Genomic DNA, 26,267 nt, shown 5'->3' on the forward strand with positions numbered 1-26,267 from the left:
ACAGATAGGTTTGATGAATCGAAACCTGTATGGCCTGGAAGAAGCAATTTAAAATCTTTCATCTCTACCAAAATTGTAACTGCCAGGAGTTTCCTGATTATTTTATTCTTGAGAAGACTGGACAGTTATTTGGATAAGTCTGTGGAAAAGGGGATATGTTTTTCAGCTAGAGTGAAATTTCTGGATTTAATGAAAATAAAATCCTTTACTTTTGTCAGAGAGCACGTGTCCTTATGAGCAGGTAGTAGCACATCAAATGTTCTGGTGGATGGTTAATTCAGTTTGAGTGTATAAAGCTGAGAATATCCAATTAACTACACTACCAATGGACTAATATACCCAAATTGTGCAATTAACTAAACTGGGGAGAATATAGAATTTTTCAGTTTCATAAATGTCTACCTTAGTTCCCAGTCATTGAACACAATCTGTTTGTTAATACAAGATTATGCTTAAATGATACAGATCAACCACTAGTTGCTATACTCAGCTTTGAAGCACTTAGAGTACTGTAAAATGTAAAGATGTTCAGGATTCTTTTTTTCCTTCTTTTATGAAGACCTGGTTTGTTCCCCACAATAAACATGACTGTTTTTATCATCCAACAATGTTAGGCACTCACACCTTTGTATCAAATATTCATCAAATCTTTTCTCAGATTTTCATTATTTTAATCTACTATGAATGTTCCATACAGTCATCTGTCCTCTTTTATCAAAAAAGTCTTAACCTCTACTATCAAAGGAGGTGATTGTCCTGCTCTGCTCTGCACTGGTGCGGCCTCACCTTGAATAGTGTGTGCGGTTTTGGGTACTGCAATATAAGAAAGCTATTAAGCTATTAGAGAGTGTCCAAAGGAGGGCAATGAAGATGGTGAAGGTCCTTGAGGGGAAGCAGTATGAGGAGCAGCTGAGGTCACTTGGCCTGTTCAGCCTGGAGAAGAGGAGGTTGAGGGGAAACCTCACTGCAGTCACAACTTCCTCCTGAGGGGAAGAGGAGGGGCAGGCACTGATCTCTTCTCTGTGGTGATCAGTGACAGAACCCAAGGGAAATTGTGTCAGGGAGGTTTAAGTTGGATATTGGAAAAAGGTTCTTCAACCCAGAGGGTGGTTGGGTGCTGGAACAGGCTACCCAGGGAAGTGGTCACAGCACCAAGCCTGACAGAGTTCAAGAAGCGTTTAGACAATGATCTCAGGCTCTCATGGTGTGATGCTTGGGGGTGGTCCTGTGCAGGGCTAGCAGTTAGACTTGATGATCCTGATGGGTGCCTTCCAACTCAACATCATCTATGATTCTATGATACTGTGATTTAATAAGCATATACAGCTTCATTACTAGTATTTATCATGTAAGAACTATTTTTACAACAGATTTTTACTGCTAATTCTATGTACTTTAGCTATTTTTAATGGTTGAATGATAACATTTATATCATGCATAATTACTTTTCTGCTAAAAAAGAGCCAAAATTTTAAAACATGGACCAAAAAACAAGGTCATCATTCCTAAAGAGAGGCTAGCTGTGGAAAATTTCAGCCCATACAGTAAATTTCAATGGCTGAGAGCAAGGAGTAGTGAAAACACGGCAACTATTTTAATAACATTTTGTGATACTATAATTATGCAGCAATTGTATGGTTTCTTTTGTTCTGCTTACTCTAAGCAAGAAAATAATAGTTCCAGATTAATGTCTTTGTCAGAAGCTACTTTCATCAAGATAAGTACATCCTGTGGAGACTCTGAATTTTTACCCTATGCTAAATTCCAAGTATAATCAAATCTAGGATTAATTACAAACTTAAGAAATGCAGTAAATATTTATTCTTCAATGATGCAGCTAGGTTATCTGTGCTATCACCTATTAGAGCCTTGTGCAGTTGTTGGCATGTAAGATAGTAAATCCCATCCAATATGTGAACAACCTTTAAAAGGTTCTAATTTATTATCCGTTAATAACATCAAAAAGCCACTACCTGCACAACTGAACTGCACATGCTGAAGTGGTAGCTAAATTTGAAACTACTAACTAAGCAAATACTCAAGGGGAGTTTTCAGGGCACAGTGAATGAGCTGCCACCAAAATTTGGACAGATTCATTGAGAAACCTGTTCTGGCACTGCCAGTGTCCAGTTCTTATTTTTCTCTCTCTTTTTTTTTGACCTTTCTCTGGAACACTACTATGTTGTCATCAGAGTAGTGTGCAACGTGATCGTAGCTGAGTAAAAAATTTTTTGTCCTATAATACAGAGAACAAAGAAGACATGACCATAGCAAAATCAGAAGCCATTCCTTCGACGAAATCTTATTCTTCTCCATGTCTTTAGGGGCTCATTAATTTTTGAAATTTTCCATGCTTGATCTCTCTCCAGAAGTGTTTTTTGTTTTTTATGGTTGACCAAATTTGCCTTGCTGCTTTTAAGGTATAAGAAAAAAGGGTGGGAAGGTAACAAGGCTAGGGGACGGAGGGAGGAAGGGAGGAAACAAAGAGGGAGGCAGGAAAAGAGGAACACACAGGTAATTAGAGTGCAACAACTGCAAATTGCTGTTAGTAAAATAATATTTTGCAATGGAAGAGTATTCGACTTCACTTATGGAGAAATGCTTTCCTTAAAAGCGGAAACGGATGAAACTGTTTCTGATGTCAGTGACTGATATGTCTGTACATGCTTCTGTTCTCTTCACAAAACACAAGCTCCATACTGGCCAAGATTCATGTTTCGACTGTCACGTAGTCTAGGGATAATTCCCACACTTTTCCTGTTTCTTTTCTTTTTTCCCTGTTTATGCTCTCTATTCTCTGAGTTTTTCAACTTGCTTCTTCTCCTGTTTGCTTTTTTTCCCCCTCCTTTCAGTGGAGGATATCAGCTAACATCCTTGAGGAGATCAGACATGAGCTGCACCAAACAGAAGAGAGTCTGATTTATACTCCCATGAAGCAGATACTTCTGCTACAAGATGAACGCTGCCTTTGCCCCACAAAAGGAACTTCAAAGAAAATTCCAACTGCTTCCACATATCACATCACATTAGATAGCATAGTATAATTCCTAAAACTGGAATACAGACTATAGGTTTAACAAAAGAGATTTTTTAAAGGCTTGTATATCATATTCCAGCTTTGTAATCTCAAGTAAAGAATATCTTTACCAAGGATGCTACTTCACAAAGAAGCTCTCTCTCTGTGGTGGCTTTCAGCAGTTTTATCTGTACAGGTGGGTGGTTAGCAAGTAGGGAAAGGAAAAAAAATTTTCACCCAGGACCATTCCAGTCCAGTCCACTCTGTTTCAAAAAGTGTCAGAAAAACATGAGTTTCTGACAACACTTAAGGATGGGATTTTACTCTTTGACATCCTTGTGTGGCAGTGACTCTGACAGACTGGTTCAGAATAGAGTGTAAATCTGCTTATTTCTTTGTGCCAATTGAATATAAATTTAATTATCCTGGTCAAATGAGATGAAATGTTACAGAATAGAATCAGAAAGAGCATTTCAACACAGAAACAGCAAAGATATGAAAGTTTTCCATACCATGAAGAGCTACTCCAGTTATTTATTCTTACCTCCCTGAGAGGATCATTGAGCTCATTCAAAATGTTTTCTTCATCAAAGATCTTGCCTTGGTAGCGATGCTCATAGTAATCATGGATCTTCTGGCGCATTTCAGCAGGTAACTTGTGGAATGACATGTACTGTTCCACTTGTTTGTACTGTCAAGATAAAAAAATATGGAAGAATCAGAAAAAAACTCCACATTTTTTTACTATCTAAAGGCACCTACAAAATCAAAATTCATTCATGTATCCAATTAAGCTTTACCTATTTTATAAAGATAACATTTTTTCATGTGTCAGAGAACCTAATACTAATAATTAAATTAGCTAATACACAAGTATTAGCTAATTTAATATTAGTCAGGTTACGGGACATCTATAAATTTATAGAAACTACCTTTAGTAGCAATGCTAATATCCAGATTAATACGTAAGTGTTAGAAGTCCAACTCTCATACATCTCATGTGTTCCCTAAATTCCCAGCTATACAGAAGCTGTGAAAATACACTAACACCACTTTTAGCTCATGCAGTGGACAGAAAAGCTGTACACAGTGTTTCATCTGTACTGCTGCATTCAGAGAGAGTTTAAGGTGTGAAATTTCAGAAATTGACTATGCTGTATTACTGTACAACATATTAATGTTGTGTATGCTTTTAAGGTGACTGAAGAACAAAGTTAAAATCTGAAATAGAAAACATTCCTTAGGAGTGATGGAGAGAGGTAAACTAGAAAAATATGCCTGGCATCAGGAAATAGAAACTGGGGGAAGAAAAAGATACCAGGACCGAGGTTACTCAGAGGACTTCACTTCATTTTACCTTGTGCATTTGGTTTCTTTGTTTCTACTAGTCCTCTGCCCTATCTTCTGGAGGTTTTTTTCCTTCCTATTTTCAGAAGCCTTTTTGGATTGCACAATTTTCAGAAAATAAAGTCCTGAATCAACTGCTACAATACTCAAGAGTTGCATTGTACTAAACCACATGATAATCTGAGACCCACAAAATGGAGTAGTTATCTAAACTGCAAATGGACAAATACTGCCAGAACAAGATTTTTGCCCCTCAGACCCCCATCCTTGTCTAAGCTGAAAAGGATAAGGCACTGAGGCAGGGAAGGATAAACTCCATCCCAGGCTGAAAGGTGAGTTAAAATTTGGCAGAAACTTGATTTACTTATGTACACAGTCTTAATTTAATTTTTATTAATTTTTTGATGCTTAATTAGGGAATTTTAACTGTTTTCAATGGAAAAGCCAATGAAGTCCTAATTAGGATTGGCATCTCTGTAGAGCAACTAAGCAAATTTATAATGTATATGCACTCTTTATGAACTGCAGCACATATCTTGTTAGATTGTATAGTTGAAGATGGTTCTGTCTTCTAGAATTAAAATTAGCTTTTGTTTTGGAAAATGACAAAAGATTAGATGAGGCCAAGTGTACAACATCCATTCCAAAAATAAGACGAAAATAATTTTGCATGGGACTCTTTAACAATGTATGATGAATATGTAAGTCTGCTTTAACCTCTGCACAGCTATTTTGCTCCTCTGAAGTAATAACTCTTCATCCCCATCCTTTAGATGCGTGATTTAAATTTGCATACTTTCCATTGTTTTCTGTTCTGATATAGAGAAATTTATCCCTACACTGTGGGTTAGAATCAGAGTTCTGAGCAACCAGAACCAGACATGCTTTAGCATAAATGAAGGACTGCTACTAAAATTACCCTATGGATCAGGTACCCTACTCCAGGCATGGATTTACTTAGAGGGAAAGGAGAGATAACCCCGTGCTCCGTCTATGCCACCAAGCTGTTCACATAGTCCCACCTGCTGTGCAGTGTTCCAGCTCCTCTGCAGCAAAGACGAGAAGATGCTTCACTGCACAATATCCGGTTCCTGTCTGTGCCCAGACCTCTGTTGCTGTGGCCCCATGTAATGTGTCATGGACAGGGTAAAGTCATCACTATGGTGCCTAGCACAGGGGCTTTACCCTCTGTGCAATCTTATTCACACACAAATGTGCTTAAGTGACACTAAGAATAATCCTTGCTAATAAAAAACATACATTCATTGAGATGTATATTGCAAGCAAGCTGCAAAGGACTTGTATACCAGAATGACCTTGAAACAGAGAAAATTCATGCTATGAGAGAATTACTTTGCCAGCAGTTTACACCGCTGCCTTTCATTAGGGCTGTTGCTTGAATAGGTGCGTTCTCCCACATAAGCAAGCTCTCTTTTTTTACCAGGATTTATGCTTGCACAAGAGAATTTTAGAGAAATAGAAAAAATAAAACTGGTAGGAATGTAATGCTTATCACTACTGTGTCTCAAAATGTCTGCAAATTACTAACATATAGAATAATAGGGATAGCTGAATATTAGCAACCTTTTTTTTTTTTTTAAATCGACAAATAATTTAAAGTGTTCCACAATTCCCAGAAATATTTAACCATCTAAAATATTATCAAGGTGCCTTTCTATATCAAAACATCTGACTCTGTGAGTGTATAGTATACTACCACTATCGCCCTTAAATCAGTCTTTTCCTAGTATTTCCCAATGTGTGATTTTGACTAATTTTCTGTATCATTCATGGTACCATTACTCCCTTCCTTAATGCTCTGTTCACATGAAGTGTTACCTCAAAACTTTTAACTTACTCTTTTCTTCAGCAACTGATATCTTTCACTAACTCCAAGAAATTATTGCTTTTTTATTCCTCAGAAAAGTAAGTTTATTTTTTCAGCCTGCTACATGAGGATATGTCAGATATATACATACAATATTGAGGATATCCCAGATCAGTTGTCACTGTGGAGTGTTCCATGTCAGTTGCAAAAAAAAGTGTGCTGAAATGAAGATACAAAGAGAGCAAGACTAATATGATCTTTGTGTAATATGAATTTTGTGTAATAAAACAGGAATTTGTCTAAATTAATTTTAAAGAGTGTTTTCTTTGTGGGTACCACAGGTATCAAAAATGGCTAGAAACACAGGTATTTTTCATTTTTACATAATTATACTAATTTTTGTTCCTGGGTCTTTTTTACTCACCAAAAAAAAAAAATCAAATAACTTAAAGAGAACTGAAGTACTTTATGGAAAAGAAAAAAGATGTTAAAATGTTTTAAAATTCTCATTAGCATTGTGACTCCCTTGAATAAATATAATTCAGTAGCTTCTTTATTTTTCTAAGTGTAATTTTATATATGAAGTGGATAAAATGTTCAGTAAAGTTAAATTTTGTCAAAAATTATATTTTAATCATATTTAAAAGAGCTGTAACCAATCCTGATATGCCCATCAGATCTGACATTGGAACATGCATTTTTAAATGTGAATAAAATAATTTTTCCCTAATTACTCTTCTCATTACACTGTATCCTCTATCTTTTCCCTTCTAGATTGAAAAGTTTGGCTTGTTTGGGGTTTTGTTTCAGTTTGAGGTGGGTTGTTTAGGGTTTTTTTTTCTTGTTTGATTTGGTTTATTCAGAAAATAGATGTCTTAATTCCACATTCATAAAAGCATCTCTGGCTATTGCATTATATCTCTGTGAAATAACTTTTAGAGCCACAGCAAGTCCCCTCAAGATTGATTTTAATTTTTCTTCTTTTATTTTTGGGGGGTTTTGTATGTCGCATGATAAGCCCCAGACTACATTCAAAAAGACTCTGCTAAACCCCTTTTTTTTAATTTCAAATTGCCTTTCCATCTTTGCTCCTTCCTGACACCAAGTAGTACTTGGTTTTCCAGGAAGGACTGTTTAGTAAGGGACTCCACGTGTGCACATCTAAAAGGTCTGTGCACACTCCAAAGGCAACAGCAAACTAACTCTGATTCCAGTGTTCTGAGCAGAAAAAGAATAAGCATCAAGGATCTTCAGTAGAGCCTGTGCTCCATGAAGACACAGCAAGACAAAGGAAAGCTAAGATAAACTTTTTAAAACAAGAACATTTTTTTTTTGTCTAATTTTACTAAACCCAAGTATGAGTTTATTTCCATAAAATCCTAAACATGGTCCAATTAACCCCAGTGTGATTTATGATAATCAAATGGTTTCAGAATGCTTTAAAAAACTTTTAATGCATAATGACATAACCATTTGCAATTAAATACAAGGTTGCCTTCTGATTCTACTTGATGCAATTTTAAATGATTTTATTATCCATATAAATACCTATTTTTGTATTCCTCTGTGCTTCTATACTGTCTACACTGTTTTTGGTCTGTATGAAGAACATAGTCTTTTTTCACTTTAATTTTGCACTTAATTTTCCTCAAATTCATAACATATTGGCTTATATTTTCATAAAAGTAAAACAATATTTTTGAAAGCAGATGCTGTTTGTCTTAATTATTACAAATATGTATTCCTGGTCTTTTCAATATTTCACTGAATGAAATAAATACTGTGTCGCTGACCACTCAACAAATATCTCTTTTTTAAGATGAATATTGAATTATTTGTCCTAAAATAAGCATGTATATTAATGTGCTTTATATATTGCACTGCCATAATTTCAGTAATTTCTATCTGTTTTATATTCATCACTGAAATGAAAATGCCCATAATTGCTACAAAAATAAGGAAACAAAATTGCTGAGATAGGCAAGTGGATTTCAAAGTTTCAAAGTAGTATTCCACACATTTTAATGCAAAGCATCACCCAGTAATAATTGTATCTTCTTGTTTCAGACATAATCTTGTTCATAGATTTTTTGTCAGCAGCAAAATTCGGCTAATGGGTTCCTCCAGCAAAAGGTGACTAGAATGACATCAATTGTATGGAATCCTTAGTAGAGTTTGTTAGGAAACTACAGTTATGCTGAAAAAAATAGATATGGAAAAAGGCAAGAAGAGCATCGTCTTTTTCATAAGTATTTGCAAATGGGGCTGGGAAAATATTTTAAAATTAAGATAGTATCCCAATATAGACAATATCCCAATAAAACCAGTAAAACAGAAACCTGAACGTTGATCTCTCACAAGATATTTTACTACATAAGTTGAGCCTACCAGGTCCTTTTTTTTAAGGTATCATAACTATCAAGTTGCCCATTTTAGCTGAAAAAATGCTTAGAGTCCTAATAATCTTTATAGCCCAACATTCTGTCTTTGATACAATAAATAATATAAATATTTGAAAGACATGAATAGTATCAGTTACAAAACATGAAACTAATTACATTCATGTGCTGTACCTGAAACTGGTCCCACTTAAACTTCTGCATACCTTTCAGAAACGAGTGCCAAAGCAGATTTTTCCAAAACGTCAACACTGAAAAACTGCTATAACTGGCTAGATTTTCCAAGAATCTAGGCCCCTGTACCATCACTTTAAAGTCCAGCTTGAACAATAGGTCTTTTGCACTTCATACAATAATTTCGTCCTTGGCAATAGGGCCTCACTTGTGGGAAAGTTTTCCTCCAAAAAATATAAGCATCTGCAAAAGTGTTTATGTTCAAGTTGTCTTTTCTTATACCACAAATATAAACCTGACTCTTACAGTAAATTAATACTGTAATTGTATTTTTAGCATACTCTATAAGACAATAGAAAATGAATACTTATAGACAGGCTAGGCAAAAAAAAAAAAAAAAGGAAATGGCACTTTTTCGGAGATTATAGCCTATCAAAGCCATAGCTTTACAAATATAAACTTCAATGAGCTGTGTAAAAACAATAAATCCTATATAATGATTACAAATGTAAAAAGAAAGCAGAGATAATTTTTTAAATCCTTCTGCTGAAACAAGAAATTTCTATCACATAATTTAGATGCAACAAATTCATCAGTATTCTTAACATGATTTGAAAATTCTTGCATCCCATGTATAAAAGAAGATTCTAAGCAGCATTATAATATGAAGGAGATTCAACTCATTGAGGAGTAGAAAGGTAAGAGGAGGCAATTTGATCAAGATGAAGCCTTTCTAAACACAAACATACAGTTCAAGAAGCTCTCTGTCTTATATATAGTTCTGAACCTTATTTTAAATTTCAGTCTAATTGTATCCAGATGCAGTTTAAATCAGCTAATGTTAGTACAAAATTATCTAGCACCTCAAGAGATCCTGTTCCTTGGTATTTCTCTCTGGAGTGTTTATAGATGGGAATTATCTCTCTTCCCAGACTCGTTCAAGTATTCTATTCTACTCTTTGTTCAGAAGACAGCATACTGGCCCTCTTCTCTTTGATCCATTCTAGCTCCAGTTCATTTTTCTCCAACTGCAATTACTAGAACCATATATAATATTTTAGTGAAAGTCTCACCAATTTGTAGTTTATATTGATTTCTTTTCCATCGAGTGGAAATCCAAGATGCATTGAAATTGTTGTTTGGAGCAATTTTATGAGCAGCTTCATCTCTCAGATTCCTCATTTTCTCCTTGCCACTTAAAATTGCTGGGCTCTTTATCTCCCAGTTTATAATAGAAGCTTGTACTAGTCCTTGAATTTTGGATTTCTGAATTTCATCATATTCTTATTACTTCATCTCTTAAAACTCAGTTCATTCTTTCTATAAAATATCTTGATCCTTGTATAGTATTAGCATTTGACGTTTCATACCATCCAAAGCTTTATACCATCAGTTAGCAAAAGCCTAATATCAATATCATGCCATTAAGTATTTTTCTACTACAGAATCACAGAATCAATTCAGTTGGAAAAGATTTTTGAGGTCATCGAGTCCAACCTATGACTGAACACCACCAATTCAATGAAACCATGGCACTGAGTGCCATGTCCAGTCTCTTCTTAACCACCTCCAGGACTGTAACTCCATCACCTCCCCGGGCAGCCTATTTTAAAGTCTAATCACCCTTTCTGTGAAGAATTCCTCCTAATATCCAACCTAAACCTCCCCTGGCATAGCTTGAGACTATGTCCTCTCACTCCAGCTTGGTACCTTGAAAACTCGCAATGGGCCCACAACCAAATTGGGATGTAGAATGGCAGTAGTACCTGTGATAACAAAGAAAATTGCTGTCTTTCACCAGCTTTGCTTGGGAGAGGAGAATGAGATTTATATAACCTAAAGCAAATCAGTTTTATGTAGATGACATTTTATGGTCTACATAGCAGGTATCACACAGAAGAGATTCCAGAAACTTCCTGTATATTCTAATACTTAAACAATTTTCATTTTTGTAAATTTTCATCAACTACTAGTTTCAATAAATCAGAAGGCAGCGAACGTGGCTATCACCAAAATTGGACTTTTGACAGAATTTTTTAGAATTATAAAATTAAGACTGTTCTCTCTATTTGCTAAAACAGTCTTGAAAACTGTGAACTGACAAAAAAGATTGAAAAGCTATTATTATGATACCATAGTTCAGATTTCTGTAAGTCAAGTGTCTAATTTAAACCAGTTATCCTGACTCTGTCTCTCATAAACAAAGAAAGATAACAATCATTAATTAACCTTATTCAAAAATTCATGTCTTGCACAGATGGAATACAGTCACCTTTGTCATCTTTAAGTCTTTCTCTCCAATTGACCCTAGGGGAGTTCTCAACGACTAGCACTGACCAATTAGCTAAACATCAACTGCAATCATGTATTTAAAATAATAATTTATTTAAATGAACTTTTCTACTGAGATACACATAGATTTGGCAACTGATTCAGTATATCCAATTGAACTTTCAAGTTCCATCATTCATCCTTATAACTGTGCTTCTACATTTTTAGCCTTAAAGGAAGAAAATTAATTTGGTTATCAAAAGAAGAAAGTGAACGTTACAGTGAGGCACTGATGAATCTTTAGTTATCAAATGCCAGGTGAAGATTGTTATAGAATCATAGAATGCTTTGGGTTGGAAGGGAACTTAACGATCATCTACTTCCAACCTCCTGCCATGTGTTTCAGATTTCTAATGGAAAAAAAGCAGATGGGAGCTCTGCATTGGAAGGTCAATAAATGAGGTTCTCACTGAATCAAAGTAGGGGAAAGGTAGCTAGTAAGCCAGCACTTCACTGTATAACAGCTGACAAAATCTACTGAACTACAGAATGGTCTGATGTATAAAGGATTGAATTCTAATAAAACAGTGTAACCATAAGATTTCTCCCTGTATAAGTTTTTAGTACTAATTAGACCCATGATTCAGGTGGCTGACAGTTATATGGAAACCAAAATCAGACTTTTATTTATTTTCCAGTGAAGAAAAGAGAGAAAAATTTCTAAAGTAGTTCAGGGTGGTTGAGGGGGAGGGCCCACGGAATTCTTTCAAAGCATATAATCACATAATATTGTCTCAGTTTAAGATTAATTTGCATATTCATGGAGTTTTAGGCCCCCTCACTTCTCTGCAAGAGGTACCAGACAGATGAATTCTGAGAAAAGAGGGGAGGTTCAACAGGGATACCGAGATACAGCATGGAAGGGATTTGAAGCTACCCAAAACAAAACATAAAATGTTATGAGGTAAAACAACATTATGTTGGGGTTTTTTGTTGTGGATGGGTGGGGTTTTGTTGTTGTTGTGGAGGGGGGAAAATAATATTCTTGGAGCGTATAAAAGTTAATGGTTTTCGTGGAAAATTCTGCTTTGTGGAAAGTGTGCTTGTTATTAAAAATATCTGCCTCCCTCTCAAGCAGTGCTCAAACATAGCTCTGGAGATAGCACAAGCTGTATGGACACAGACAGAACTGAACCATGATCACACATTTGCAAAGAACTGCAGATGGGAAGAACATGCATATTATCTGCATGAAAGCTTCTACTGCCTTTTTCTCAAAATTATTCAAATGCATAGTGGACTTGGAAAGCAAACAATCAGGGAATTACACAAACTATTAAATATGCAGGAAACTTTAATTTCTAGTTAAAAATTAAAAATATAAAAATAGCATTCTAGTTTACAATTCACGGAAACATTTCTAATGTCTACTGTGCTTACATGTGGCATTCAACTGAATGTTGATTTTTCACTCAAATTACATGGAAGAAGAAATTTTAAAGAAACAAACTGAAGTTTCATCTGACCAAGTAGGCAATTAATTTTTAAGCATCATATGTATATTTCATTTGTTGAAATTTCTTTCTGCACAGAAGGATAACTGCAAGTGCAATGAATGAATACTGAAAAAAAAATATAAAGGAGAACAGTTTTTCTCCTTATGAAAAAGGAGTATTATCACGCTTTTAAAACAATCCTTCAGCAAAATATAATTTTTAAGACTAAAGGAACAAGATTTGCACAATTCTGTAAAAAGATCCCATAATGAAAATAAATGATTTCCATTTAAAGATACTATTTTAAATTAAAGTATTATGCATTTTAAAGCAGACACTTTGCTAAAACACTTTATAAACTGTTTCAAGTAAATTCTAGTCTATTATGTAATGCTATTAAAATAGTATGTACAAAATACATCTTTCTCCCCCAAAAAAGAATGTGTAATTTCATATTGCACATAGCCCCCTTTGGATGATATCTTTCTTTCATATGAAATAATAAATTAATTTGCTTTTTCACTCAATCATTTGAGAAATTAGATAATAGGTTGTTTACGGGCTTTTAAAATTATCTCTTAACCCACTATTCAATAATGCCAACTCACTAGCTGAGCTGCGCAGCTGGATGTCTAAATACCACACGACATTGCTTCTGTTTGCTGAATGAATAATCTAATCTGTTTAAGTAAAAATAATGTCTGAAAAAAATCCCTAAGGCTTGATTTTCCCTGGAAAAATTTGAATAATGTGAGACAATCACAGACAGCAGGCTACACTTTCCTTTTGCAAGAATTTCCAATCTAACTTCATAAGTAGATTCTACGTGAAAATAATAATAAAAACACATTAAGTTACAGATTAATGGGAAAGGAATGAGAATTGTATAGCTTATATTTATTAATGGTTATTTAACAGATTTTCGATTTTTCTTGTCACATTTATTCGGAGAACTTGGCATTTTTTCTCTTCTTTAACTCCTTAAAATGTCACCAGCTACAAGCATTACTCCTGGTACACAGTGGTGTAAATCAGAGAAAACCAGTATTCCTGCTCACAAGAAATGGGCAAGCAGTAATTTCTGCCCTGGCATTGTTTGCTTCTTCTGTGTCTCATCTGCAAACAGTGCTATTTAATGAGCCTGTCATCTGGGTGATCTGAGGTCTCCAAATTTATTACTTGTTCTCTGCAGTCATTGTAAGTCACACTATACGAACCAACTGTTAATGTGCCTCGACTCACACTTAAAGAGTCAAACAACAACATTCTGGGTCTGCTGCTCTCTGTTAGCTGTGCTGATGACTCCAGCCTGGAGCTTCAGCTACCAGCAGCTAGAAAAAGGTGGAGAATGTAATCACTGATCCTCCCTCTTCTACCATAAGGGAATTCTACCTCACTAACAAGTATTCCTTATTTCTGCAAGGACCTCACATTATGTAAACACCTACTGCCCTTGGTTTAGGATCTGAATGGTTTTTAGGTTTCTGGGAGAAAGAAAGGAGAGAAATGTCAAGAACTCCTTCCCAAGCTATAAGGAATTCTGGATAAATATTCCTAAAGTGTTTAAGCTCAGTGTCTATTCAGTTTCACCCACCATTTAAAAGCATTATCTTCAGTAGCTGCTAATATGTATTTCCTGTTTGTAATTCTCATTCTCTAGCATGTACAGTTTTTTTCACCTCTATAGGAGTGGAGTCATTAATTCTGTCCTAATATTAAAAATATTCTCTTTAGACTACTGCTTCATAGTCACTAGAAGGCGTCATCCAGTTTCCATGCACTTGGCCAAAGACTCTTGCTCTCCACTGGAAATTCAAGCAGGAATCAAGAAACTTTGCTGTGCTCCTTGAAAGGTTATTCTAAGTCTGGTCCTTTTAAAATTCTTTTCATCCTATCTTTGACTGGGTTTATTAGGAAAAGAAAGGAATGCTTTGCATGTTGAAATATGGGGACATGCTTCATATGGGGACAAGGCTCCAATCTCTGTCCTGCTCTTGTACGTGTTCCCCCAACCAGACTGGAAAAATGAATTATTCCCATTTCATAACCACCACTTGTTTATGTGTGGTCCTCTAGCCTACAATGGCTATTTCATGAGCCAGCTGAACTTTTGACCTGACCACCAAGGCACCAAAGGACAAACTCTAACAGAATATTTGGTCAAACCTAAAGTTAGCACTAACCTTAACGTTAACTCATAGGATGATTATCTGTGATGACATATACACCATATATACCAAAAATGAGAAAGCACAGATGGTTCTTGAATGACCAGAGATCTGGTTGAGTTCAGAAAAGACACTGAACAGTAAACCTTCCAGTCAACTATTTGGTTATCTTATTTCAGTAGTGGCAAATAAGCTTACCTGTACATCCTATAGTCACTGAACAGCTGAATTTACTAGGGCTCCAGAGATATTTCTACAATCTGCTTTCTTTACTGTTAGTTTACTTAACAGGCAGGATTTTTCACATAAAGAAAAAAACAGTTTGTAATCAATCACAGATAAAAATAAAATGTAAGTACTCCTGCTGAATGGTATGGTAAGTTCATTTTTATAGTTCTTTATCATGAGATGGAACTGAAGTGATTTGTTTAGCCTAAAAGCTATCATCTGTTTACTATCTATTTTTCACTAATTACCCCAAAAGAGTACTGTTGCTTGCAAGAATGCTTGAAGCTGTCATTTTACGTACATGCAGCAATTAAACATTCCTTTCAATTGCCACAAAATACACAATCTCTTATTATTGTTCCTTTCAATTAGTATAATTGAGAAATTAATTAAGTTACAAGGAATTTTCTGAATAGGATTTGTTTTCTTAGTCTATTCTTTATGTTGCACAAATTTGCTTTTTACTGTTTTAAAAGGGGGAGGGAAGTAGCATGAAAACCAGGCTTAGTTCCTCTCTTCACAGAGGCAATGACAGGACACTGATTTAATGAAACAACTTAGAGCTCCAAGGCATGAAAAGAAAAACATCTCTCCTCCATACAGCTATAGGTGGAACTGTATCAAATCTAAGGTAAGATGATTTTCTTTCTTAATGAGAAAGATACAGTAAAGATGACATCTTATTTAGAAATATCAGATATGCTGTACTGGTCTCAGAGTTGCCAGTTTTGATGTGAAATTTAATACCTGTCTTGTCATCTTGTACAATTTTTCTTATCTTTTGAATGATTTGAATTTATTCTTTTTTTCTTTTTTTTCAATTTTTCTGTGCCAATAAAAAAAGAATATACATTAAAACAAGTGCCTAGAGTGGAGGGACAGGATACAGAAGGAATTACTCCCTACTAGCACTCTGGAGGAGTAAAGGGGATCAGCTTGTCTCTGCTCGGTCACTCCTTCAGTTCAGTTCTGGGCAGAAGTAGCAGCTTGTGCAGCCCCAGGATCCATGATGGGGACATCTGTACCTAGGCACTGAGTGCACACTGCAGGTATCTTTGATGCTGACTCTGAACACAAGGTGACAACTGTCAATCACCTATTTTCATTTGAATGAAATTTTTCTGAGATGTGTATTGTCTGCTTTATCAGAAGCATTGTTTTCCTGGCATGGGCTTCACCTCAACCCATTGATCCTGCAATATAGAAATACTGCATAATGCTAAATTCAGCATGTCCTACAAAGGCTTTAGCTGAACGGGCATGCTTAGTTGCAAGCATCTTGCTCACAGAAATGCAGTTATTTTAAGAAGCAATTTGAAGTAGTAATTTAGAAAAGATAGAAAATGTATAATTAGGTTGAAATTATGTAACTTTGTAGCTATTGTTTAATAGTTACAATGAAAAGAAGAAAAAAGTTTTATTAGCACTCTAACTGTTACATCTGCTTGGTGTTGTGCCAACAGCTATGCTACAAGCGGAACCAGCACACACAAGACAGAAACACTGGCACAATACAGCTGCTGATCCTGGTAATTTTGTCTCTGATAAAACCTAATTATGGCTTCTCAATTCTTTTTGTATTAATTAGTGGAAAACGCCAATTCATCAAAAAGAACTTGATTTTCTAATGGATCCATTTTCACTTTTTTCACTTCCATGTCAAGATACTTGCATGCATGGGAAGGTCTGTCCAAAGGGAGATACAAAGAGATTCTTCAGTACATAAAGATGGTCAAGTTGCTCAGTTATAGAATGCTTTGCTTTTCTTGACCTTTTATCAGAGACCTGAAACTGGTTTTCTCTCATTTCACAGCAGTGTCTTAATGATGAGGACATGGTTTGTCTAGGCTGAGCATCTCTCAGTGTCTTTTCTGCTTTGTCTACTAAGCATGTATCAAGGTAGAGAAAGATAGAAGGTTCTCTTATTCTTCATAAGGATAGAAATGGCAATGTAGATGATTACCTTTCATCTTGCTTTTCCAGCAAAGTGAATAATTTATAAGTATACACACAATATAAAGTATAATCACTCACATTAGAATTAAGGTGCTGGGAAACACAAAGACTCATCCTATGCAGATGCTACTTGTGGGGAAAAAGAGCCTGCACAGAGCCACTGGCTGCAATTGATCCACCTCCTTGCAGGAATTTCACTTGTAAACACCCGAGTCAATGTCAGACAGCTGCAGTACTAAGATTATTTATGAACCACAGGAGCTTTAAGAAAACCAGACAACCTCTGCTCTGAGCGGGTTACCTCATTAATACTATTATTACTTTATGAACTGTTGTCTAACATATGCAGTGTGAAACGTTCTTGCATATTTTATTTGAGAGTACAGCTAGATACTTATGATGCAAAGAGCCCTTCAACTTATAGAGGAGATTTTAGGTATATAATTTATTTTTTTAGTTAATCAGACTGTTCAGGTTTCCAGCTTTACCTGAATGTATGAGGTTAACACACAGTATCACACAATATTCATGATTTCGAGCTTTCTGTATTAACAACTGCAACAGTCTGACAAACTGCTCTTCTTCCTGTTCCCAGCCCTTGTGTTTCATTCATTCTTCCAAACTATCTGTAAACTTACCTTCTTTTTCTCCTTACTTTGCCTTTATCTAGTCTTGGAGTATACACACTTCAGAGATATCCTGGCACCTGAAGGCTGCTTGGATAAACAACAGTCATGGCAGGAATGTAATACTCCAAGCAACCTTTTGTACTCCCTTGAATAGCATCATTATAGACCTGAAGGTTCTAGAGGAATGACTGTGAGCAACAGGATGTACTCTCTTATATTCCAGAATTATGGAACTTATTCACTAGGTACAGAAAAAAAAATTCAGATTTAATCACTCAAAGATAATTATTTAATTAGAATAAAAATGAGAAATAAGAGAGCTACAACCTCTATCAGGAGTGGAAAAGCCAATGGAACATTCTGCAAAGAACAAATTTTAAGGCAATTTATAGCTTTCTTCAAACAAGTAGTCTAACAATCCCTGTAATATTCCTGGTTATGAAGAAACAGTTCAATGCATCAACCATTCAATCATCCAAATGCATGAAATCTTACATAAAGAGTAAGTAAGTATCTTTTATTCTCCAAAAAGACACAAAAAGTTGTTAGTAATAGTGGATTACTTGCCACAGCTCTATAGAGATTTAACTCTCAAATAAATAATGATACTGTATTTCTGTCCTGATCATTTCTGCAGAAACACTCAGGGAAAGTGTTTTATTCAGCTGGGTTCATTCAGAAGTGAAGTCACAAAGCTGTAACTGTTAAAGAAAAATAATGGAACTTCTGACAAATAATACCTTTTTTTTTCCTTCTTCCATAACAAGAAGGAGAAATAGAGAGAGCCTCGGAGAAGTAGGCAGAAATATATATAAGATGCTATAAAAAAAGGGCAAGCAGTGAAAGGCTAGCAAAGGGATTTTAAACAATTCTACAAACAATTCTAAAGATTATTTACATTTTCTTTCACTTAAACAAATATGCATAGCTATTTTTCCCTTCCTAAATATTTTAGGAATACTCTGCTCAGCATCTGAAATTTTAGCAAAATTTACCTTAGTTTTACAGTAGAATAAAGGTTCCTTTGTTTCCATGGCAAGAGAAGCCATTTGCACTCTAGAACCACTGGCTGTGAGTATGACAATCTGCAATGGACATTGTTTCACACGGGCAATTGATAATCCACTTCTATTCTGGACTAGTACCCTAAACAGCATTACCAGCACTGACAATGGTGCGTCTGATGGAAAGGCTGCAGTGCAGGACTTCTGAAGCCGAGGAGGCACCTGCATAGACCTGCCAAGGAGGGTCCTTCCAGGTAGGCAATGCAAAGTATTTGGTTTTCTTTAAAAGAAGTTTTGGGTTTGGAAGTGTTCTTCTTTTTTCCTTTCTTTTTTAAGGCATGTGTTAAGCATTAATAAAATATCACCAGGCCCCTTTTCAGTCTTTCAGAGATATTCGATTGAGACCACAAAGTTTTGTGTGATGATCATGAAATTGTAAGGAAATCTTCCCAAGAAAACGGCAGTGCATCCCCCTCGTAGAGAAGGCTACAGATGGGCTGTGTGCAAAACACAGGTAACAAAGTGCTGAGGTAAGAAAAGGCTTTTTGTTTACACTCTGTTTCTCAACTGAATGTGAAAAAAAGCTAGAAGAATTCATAATGTCTTCACAACAAATCAATATATTTTAAAGCTGCATAGACAGTGAAATTTTTAGTAGTTATAATCAAATGTAGCACCTGGGCTCTACAATGCTAATTCCTGAGAACTACAGAAACAGAATATTGCTTCCGCTAAAACCTCATGTTATGTAAGAACTTCGCTATAAATAATAACTGCCTATGGCAACCTAACGATTTTAAGGACTAAAACAGCAACCACTTCAAATATAAGCTGGTATTTGCTTGTTTTTCACAGTGGACTCTAACATTTTCTCAAATTGATGGCCAAAACAGAAGACCTCTTTGCCAAGCAGGGAGAGCATGTTAGAAGTTGCATATAATGTAAATTACATAGGTAAACTTTGTTTTGAGCAATTTTATGCCTTTAGCCTCAGTGTGTCACAGAAATTCTGACTAACACACTAAGGAATTGCCTTCAGCCGCTGCTGACAGGGACAGCTCATTTTCTCAGCCTGCCTGATTGATCCCTCCTTTGCTCAGATCTGTACTACGAATTTGAATGTCACATGCAATGCGGCATACACCCAATATTAATGAATATGCCACAGTACAATGCTTTCATTATTCACTTTTTCTTTCTCCTTTTTCCAGCTTTTTCAAATTGTTCTATGCAATTACACCACTGCACCCCTCCGCCCAGTATCCCCCGGAAGCTCTCACTTTCTTGGCATTAAGTGATACAGAAACACTTAGAAAATGAAAGCTTTTTTTTCTGCCATGGTAAGTGTGGTGCAAGGTTTAGCTGAGGGTCCTATCTTCTCTAAACCCCACAAAACAGACTGTTTTTGTGGAGGGTTTTGAGGAAGGAGCGGATAAATGTTCTCTGCCACATGCAGAGACTGCCTTAAAAAGAGACATGGGGATTGGGGGAAAGACTGGTAGACTGAGAAACTACAAGAGAAAATGAAGCTGAGGTAAAAAAAAGGAAGAGAGAAGGTTTATGTCTGTCCCAAATAATTTCTCAGTTTGGCACTATTTTACAAGGTCATACTGTTCTTTACTATCTTCCACAAATCAGGAACTCTTACAGAGCAAGAGCCTGTTTCTTAAATATTTTGCAAACAGACATCTAAACCACAATCTTTCAGCAGTAAAAAATTATCTTTTCACTTACTGAGTTACATATACTATTGGTTTTATTGTGCCATCGCTTTTCAGTCAGAGTTACTCTCTGATTTTAATAGCTTTGTTTTAAAATCAGTGGACCAATATAGTCTACTGCAGGTTTTAATCTTTTTCCCTTTTTATAGTAGTCCATTTACTTCCCTTTAGATTTCTTTTTCTAGAAACATTGCTTGAAGAGTAAGTACTGTTGTCTGCCTTACAGGTGCACCTGATGGAGCAGGGATTATCAGCTGCTATCCTGTCTCTGCCCGTGCAACCCAAAATGTCATGGCTGGCTGACTGGGTGATGTGACATAGTGTCCATGTAATCATTACCAGTGATCATTCTCACTTTGGGTCTCTTCTATTATTTTATTTGCACTGTCCACATATAGAAGCTGCTGATGTTCAAAGTGGGGGGCATATGCAGGCAGAAATAAAAGGCTCATCTCTATCTCTTTGCCCAAAAATCAGAGGGCATGCCAAATGATTCCCTAATTTCTTCCAAATAATGTCAGGTAGCCCAATGAGAGGTTCTTCTCAGCCATCAATAAATCCCTCATTCCAAGCTCTTATGTCATAGTTCGTCTGTACAAGAAGTCATCCTCTTTCCCCTGGGTGCAGTCCGAGTTCCTTCCTCTCTTCATGTCTCCCTACCTCCCACTTCACATATCCCTTGCTCCTGCTACTTCCACTACCTCTGTTACAGTGCCCAGTCATCTTCGGGGCTCTCTGCCTCAGTTTTCCTTTAAGTTAGCCTTTTGGGCTGCCTCTGGTGTCAGTGGTACTCCTGGTTGAGGTGAGGCCATATCCATCTTCTGACGCTGCCTGATGATGCCCAAACATGGGCTGAAAAACACCTGATGCTGTGCAGGAGTGAAACAGTAACAATGAGAGCTGGACTCTTCAGCCAGGTGATCACTGACTCATTTCACTTATTTGCATTCCCTACGAAGTCAGTGAAAACAAAGGCCTATGCCTAAAAAAATGTTGAGAAAGGAAAAAGGATAGGGAGGTATCTTATTCAGGGGAATTAACTCCATTAAACCTGGTTACCAGCTCCTATCACATGTCTAATAAGAAGCACCCAAAGACTTCACTTTTCTTTTAAAAAAGGCTCAGTGTTTTCCCCAAAACTTTATAAAATTACTTTTATATTCACATTAAATTCTGCAACGAGCTCTGCCTGAATATACAGAAGTATCCAGCACTGCCTATAGTAAAAGGCATCTGCCGAACAAATATTTTGTCTAGAAGAAGATCATATAGGTGCTTATGTGAAAGTGACATTTTCCTAACCCCAAACTTTATTTTTTATTATGCTGTAGTAACCATTTAGTGTTTAGAAAACTTGCTTGTTTGTTTGTTTGTTTTTGTTGTTGTTTGGTTGCAGAAAATTGCTGGAAAATATAGGTCTGGTGCATTTTATGAAAACACATGGGGATAAAAACATTCTACTTCTATATTCATTACTGAGTCTCTTTTCTAATGAAGGTTTCTTGAATTAGTGGTACAATATTTTTTCAAGGTTAGTAACCACTTGGACTGAACTGTTAATTTAGCACACAAAAGAATACAAAGAACTTTTTAAAACATTCATTTGCAGAGAGAAGGTTTTGGTCCTTCTTCTATCCTCTGCACTCCGTCATCATCATCATCATCATCATCATCATGGCTAGCCTTCGCGAACGAAGATTTGGGAAGGGTTCTAACCATGTTTTTTGCAAGTGCATTGGTGGCTAAAAAGGCCAATACGAGATAGACACGTCCGGTTGCAAAAGGCACAGCAGAGAGACTCCTTAGGTGGTATATTCTGCAAGGCACGATTCTTTCTGCGTTGTCTTTTCTTCTCAAGGGTGATCCTGAGTGCTTTCTCAAAAGCATCAGCAGCATTAAAGATAGTGTGTCTCCAGACTTCCTGATTGGAGGCCAGAGTAGACCAGTTCTGGTGGTCAATATGGCCAAGGCTGAGATGTTGTTTCAGGGAGTCCTTGTATCTTCTCTTTGGGGCTCCTCTCTTGCGGTAGCCGCTGGCAAGTTCACCATAAAGCAGGATCTTAGGGAGGCAGTGGTCCTTCATCCTTGAAACGTGTCCTGCCCAACACAGCTGTGTTCTCAGCAACATGGCCTCAATACTTGTGACTGCTGCTTGTTCAAGAACAGATGTATTGGTCACATAATCTGATCAGTGGATGTTTAGGATAATCTGATCAGTGGATGTTTAGGATTGTGTGGAGAAAGTGTTGATGGAAGCGTTCTAGGAGACGCAGGTGGTGGCAGTAGATGACCCATGATTCAGATCCGTATAAGAGAGTAGACAGCACTATGGCTCTGTAAACACTGATCTTGGTACTTTTCTTCAGGTGTTTATTTTGCCAAACTCTTTTATGAAGCTTTCCAAAGGCACTATATGCCTTTGCCAACCTGTTGTCTATCTCTCCGTCAATCTTACCATCCGAGGAGAGGCTGCCTAGGTAATTAAACTGTTGGACTGATTTGAGCTCTGATTGGCCAATGGTGATGTGGGGATGATGGAAGACTTCCTAAGGTGCTGGTTGATAGAGAACTTCTGTCTTCTTTAAGCTGACTTCCAGCCCAAAGAGCTCAGCAGCGTCTGCAAAGCAGGATGTTCAACGCTGCAGAACTGCTTCTGTGTGGGCAACAGGGGCGGCGTCATCAGCGTAAAGCAGCTCCCGGACAAGATGGTTTAAGGTCTTGGTGTGGGCCTTCAGTCACCTTAGGTTGAATAGGCTTCCATCAGTATGGTATCAAATGTAGATATCGTCCTGATCATTGAGGTCTGCCGTGGCCCTTTGGAGCATCGTGCTGAAAAAGACTGTGAAAGGGGTTGGTGCGAGAACACAGCCTTGTTTCACACCATTAGTTATTTGAAAGGGCTCAGATAGTGCATCGCCGTATCTGACTTGGCCGTGCTGATCCTTGTGGAGTGAGATGATCATTTTAAGGAACTTGGGGGGACAACTTAAACGTTCAAAAATCTGCCATAGGCCTTTTCCGCTCACAGTATCGAAAGCCTTGGTGAGGTCAACAAAGGTTACATAGAGACCTTTGTTCTGTTCCCTACACTTCTCTTGCAGTTGTCTGAGAACAAATACCATGTCTGTGGTGCTCCTGTCCACCCTGACCTTGTCTTTACCCCACTGTGTTACCACATATCTTCAGGCGCACTGCTCACGTGCAACATTTCATACAGGATTGCCCCACTCGCCCTCTCGCCAGTCTGAGGATCCCCACAGCCCGCTCAACACCTTTCCCCTCCCCCAAACCTGGAATGGCAAACGTCTGTGTGCTCCGAAGCTCCCCTCTCCTCTTCCACGGGGGCGCAGTACCCGCCAGCGAGGCTCCCCCTCTTTCTCTCTTTTCTCCTGCCGGGGCTAGGGCAGGGGCCGACTGTGGCCGCGCCCGGGGGCCGGGGTCTCCGGACCTTCACGCCGCGGGAGCTACCGGGGTCTCCGGACCACCGCCGCAGGCAGCGCGGGGGCTGCCGGGGTCTCTGCACTCCAAAACATTTATAAATATTGCATGTCTTAGTTGGGACCCCTGGTGGCCTAGTGGTTAGCATGCGGCACTCTCACCGCTGCGACCCGGGTTCGAATCCCGGTCCCCCGGGCAGATGGAGCCCGTTAGCCCTGTGAGGCCATCCATCTATGAGAAGGTCACTCTAAACAAACCTACGTCCTGAGGACCTCACTGCCATTGTCCAAGCTCGCTTGGCCCCAGCAGATGAACCTTAGGATTAAAGGGTGGGCTCAGTTCAGCACATGCTGTCTCACCTAAAAAATCCATTGCGCAGGCTTGAAAGGTAAAAGACCTTTCCCAAAATCTTTGTTCGCAAAGACTGGCCATTATTATATTATATCTTAGTTATATAAATTATTATGTTTTCAAGGCAGACATGCTTTAATTACTTGAATATTAAGAAACATGGTGAGGTCAGGAGAGAATTACGATTTAAATGTCAATATAAAAATAATCAATCCTACTTTCTTCCCTTTTTCCTTAACAAAGTAAAGGAAAAAGACCCAATCTTCACAGCAAGGATTATTTTCTCACTCCTAATATTGTATTAATAATATTGACTGCTATTTCCTTCTACCCATCAATAGGACATAAGCACAATAATTCTAGTGTAACTGGGATAATTGCTACCAGCTATATCTCTCTGGTATGAATCAGAGTTTTCTTTTGCTAAAAGGTAACTTGTGCTGTATTTTAATAATAATAATAATAATGGCCAGTCTTCGCGAACGAAGATTTTTGGGAAAGGTCTTTTACCTTTCAAGCCTGCGCAATGGATTTTTTAGGTGAGACACAGCATGCGCTGAACTGAGCCCACCCTTTAATCCTAAGGTTCATCTGCCGGGGCCAAGCAAGCTTGGACAATGGCAGTGAGGTCCTCAGGACGTAGGTTTGTTTAGAGTGACCTTCTCATAGATGGATGGCCTCACAGGGCTAACGGGCTCCATCTGCCCGGGGGACCGGGATTCGAACCTGGGTCGCAGCGGTGAGAGTCCTGCATGCTAACCACTAGGCCACCAGGGGTCCCGTGTATTTTAATAGAGACTTTGAAAACCACAAGTTAGTTCCTTGGGTTTTGTTTCCCTTTTTTTTTTTAATCTATTTAATGTGTAAACCTATGGTAATTACTGTGAAAAGAAAGCAAATTGTGTGTAAAATCTGGCTCTGGTATACCTTCATGCCTTCACAGATAATTTTATATAGTCATCATGAACATGGCTGAAATTGTAATGAGCTTGCTCTGCAGTTTCATATGGAAAACTGTTAGAAACCTAATCCATAATGCAAGACACCAGAACACTTTATAGGTAAATTACCCACAACACAGCAATAAATCAAAAAAAGTCCCATCTGTCATTTTAGAAGCTGTGGGAGTCTATTACAGTTTGGCACAGGTATGATGCAGCTGGGTGGAGAGCACTTGGCTTGCACAGTACCCGCTACTGGGAAGAACCAATTGTCTTTTCAGAGATGCAAGACAAAAATAATCAGCCCAATTACCCCAGCAAGATGAGAAGCTGAAACACAATAATGAAGCATCAGGACAAAAGAGGAGAGCAGTCTAGTGAGAATGTTCTGACTGATCTATATTCCTCTCTGAAGTCTTACCCTCAAACTAAACATACTATTCAGTTTACCTTGAAAAGGAATAAACATGTTTATTTAGTTATTGCTGAGTCATTAAAGGTAACTTCTGATTTTTTATTAGGAGAGAGGAAATAATTTTTGTCCTTACTTGTTGCAATACTATCTTTTGTTCTTTCTCATTTCAAAATTTGGGAAGATCAAGGTCAAATTAAATATCACAAATATGAGCAGCAAAAATTCAGGTAATTATTAAAAACATAAATTGACAACTATGAGAAAGAGACAGCAAGTGATGGCAGCAAAGGCCCTATCCTGACACAACAAATATTTTCATGTTCAATAAGTCTGTCTGTGCAGCCCACACTGGCTCTCATGGCTGTGTTTACATATTCATTTATATGTCAGTGGGTTGAGTTCACAAAGGTCTTAATTATGCATCAAGTTATTTAAAAGAATGCACATAAATGAAAGAATTAATGTACCTACACATTCTATTATGTCCATGTTCTTTTAAATAACAATATGCATCCTGTGAAATGAAGTATCTGAAAAGTTTTTTCTGAAATGCAGATGTGTACTTTTTTCCTTTCAGACTGTTTTGTTATTCAGTTATACCAAATATGTTTTAATAGCTTTATTCTAATAAATCTCAGTGCTTTTTACAAGAATAAGACTTACAGAAGGCAGGAATACTATATCTATCCATTTAGCAGCCTGTGACCTGATGGTTGCTGAAACTGCATAAGATGATTCAGAAATAATCCAAAAGTCAAGATTTACAGATGATTTTCTAACTATAAGGCACCCTGGACTTCCAAATAAATGCAAAACCTACCAGAACTACCAGAAACAATCCACAAATACGGTGTCAGGCAATAACTCTCAGTAATGCCTAAACAT

At 37.2% G+C, this 26,267-nt stretch overlaps 1 protein-coding gene across 1 annotated transcript in view; it reads right to left on the reverse strand.

The window, feature by feature from the left end:
* HCN1 (hyperpolarization activated cyclic nucleotide gated potassium channel 1) overlaps nucleotides 1-26,267 on the reverse strand; it is a 94,549-nt gene that overhangs the window by 35,809 nt on the left and 32,473 nt on the right. Inside the window, exon 3 of the mRNA XM_027708897.1 lies at nucleotides 3,561-3,707. Within this exon, the coding sequence (XP_027564698.1) occupies nucleotides 3,561-3,707 (147 nt within the window). The remainder of the gene's footprint in view (nucleotides 1-3,560; nucleotides 3,708-26,267) is intronic.

Source organism: Neopelma chrysocephalum, unplaced genomic scaffold (genome assembly GCF_003984885.1).
Source record: "Neopelma chrysocephalum unplaced genomic scaffold, ASM398488v2 Primary Assembly neopelma1_96588, whole genome shotgun sequence".
In the NCBI taxonomy this organism is placed as follows: domain Eukaryota; kingdom Metazoa; phylum Chordata; class Aves; order Passeriformes; family Pipridae; genus Neopelma; species Neopelma chrysocephalum.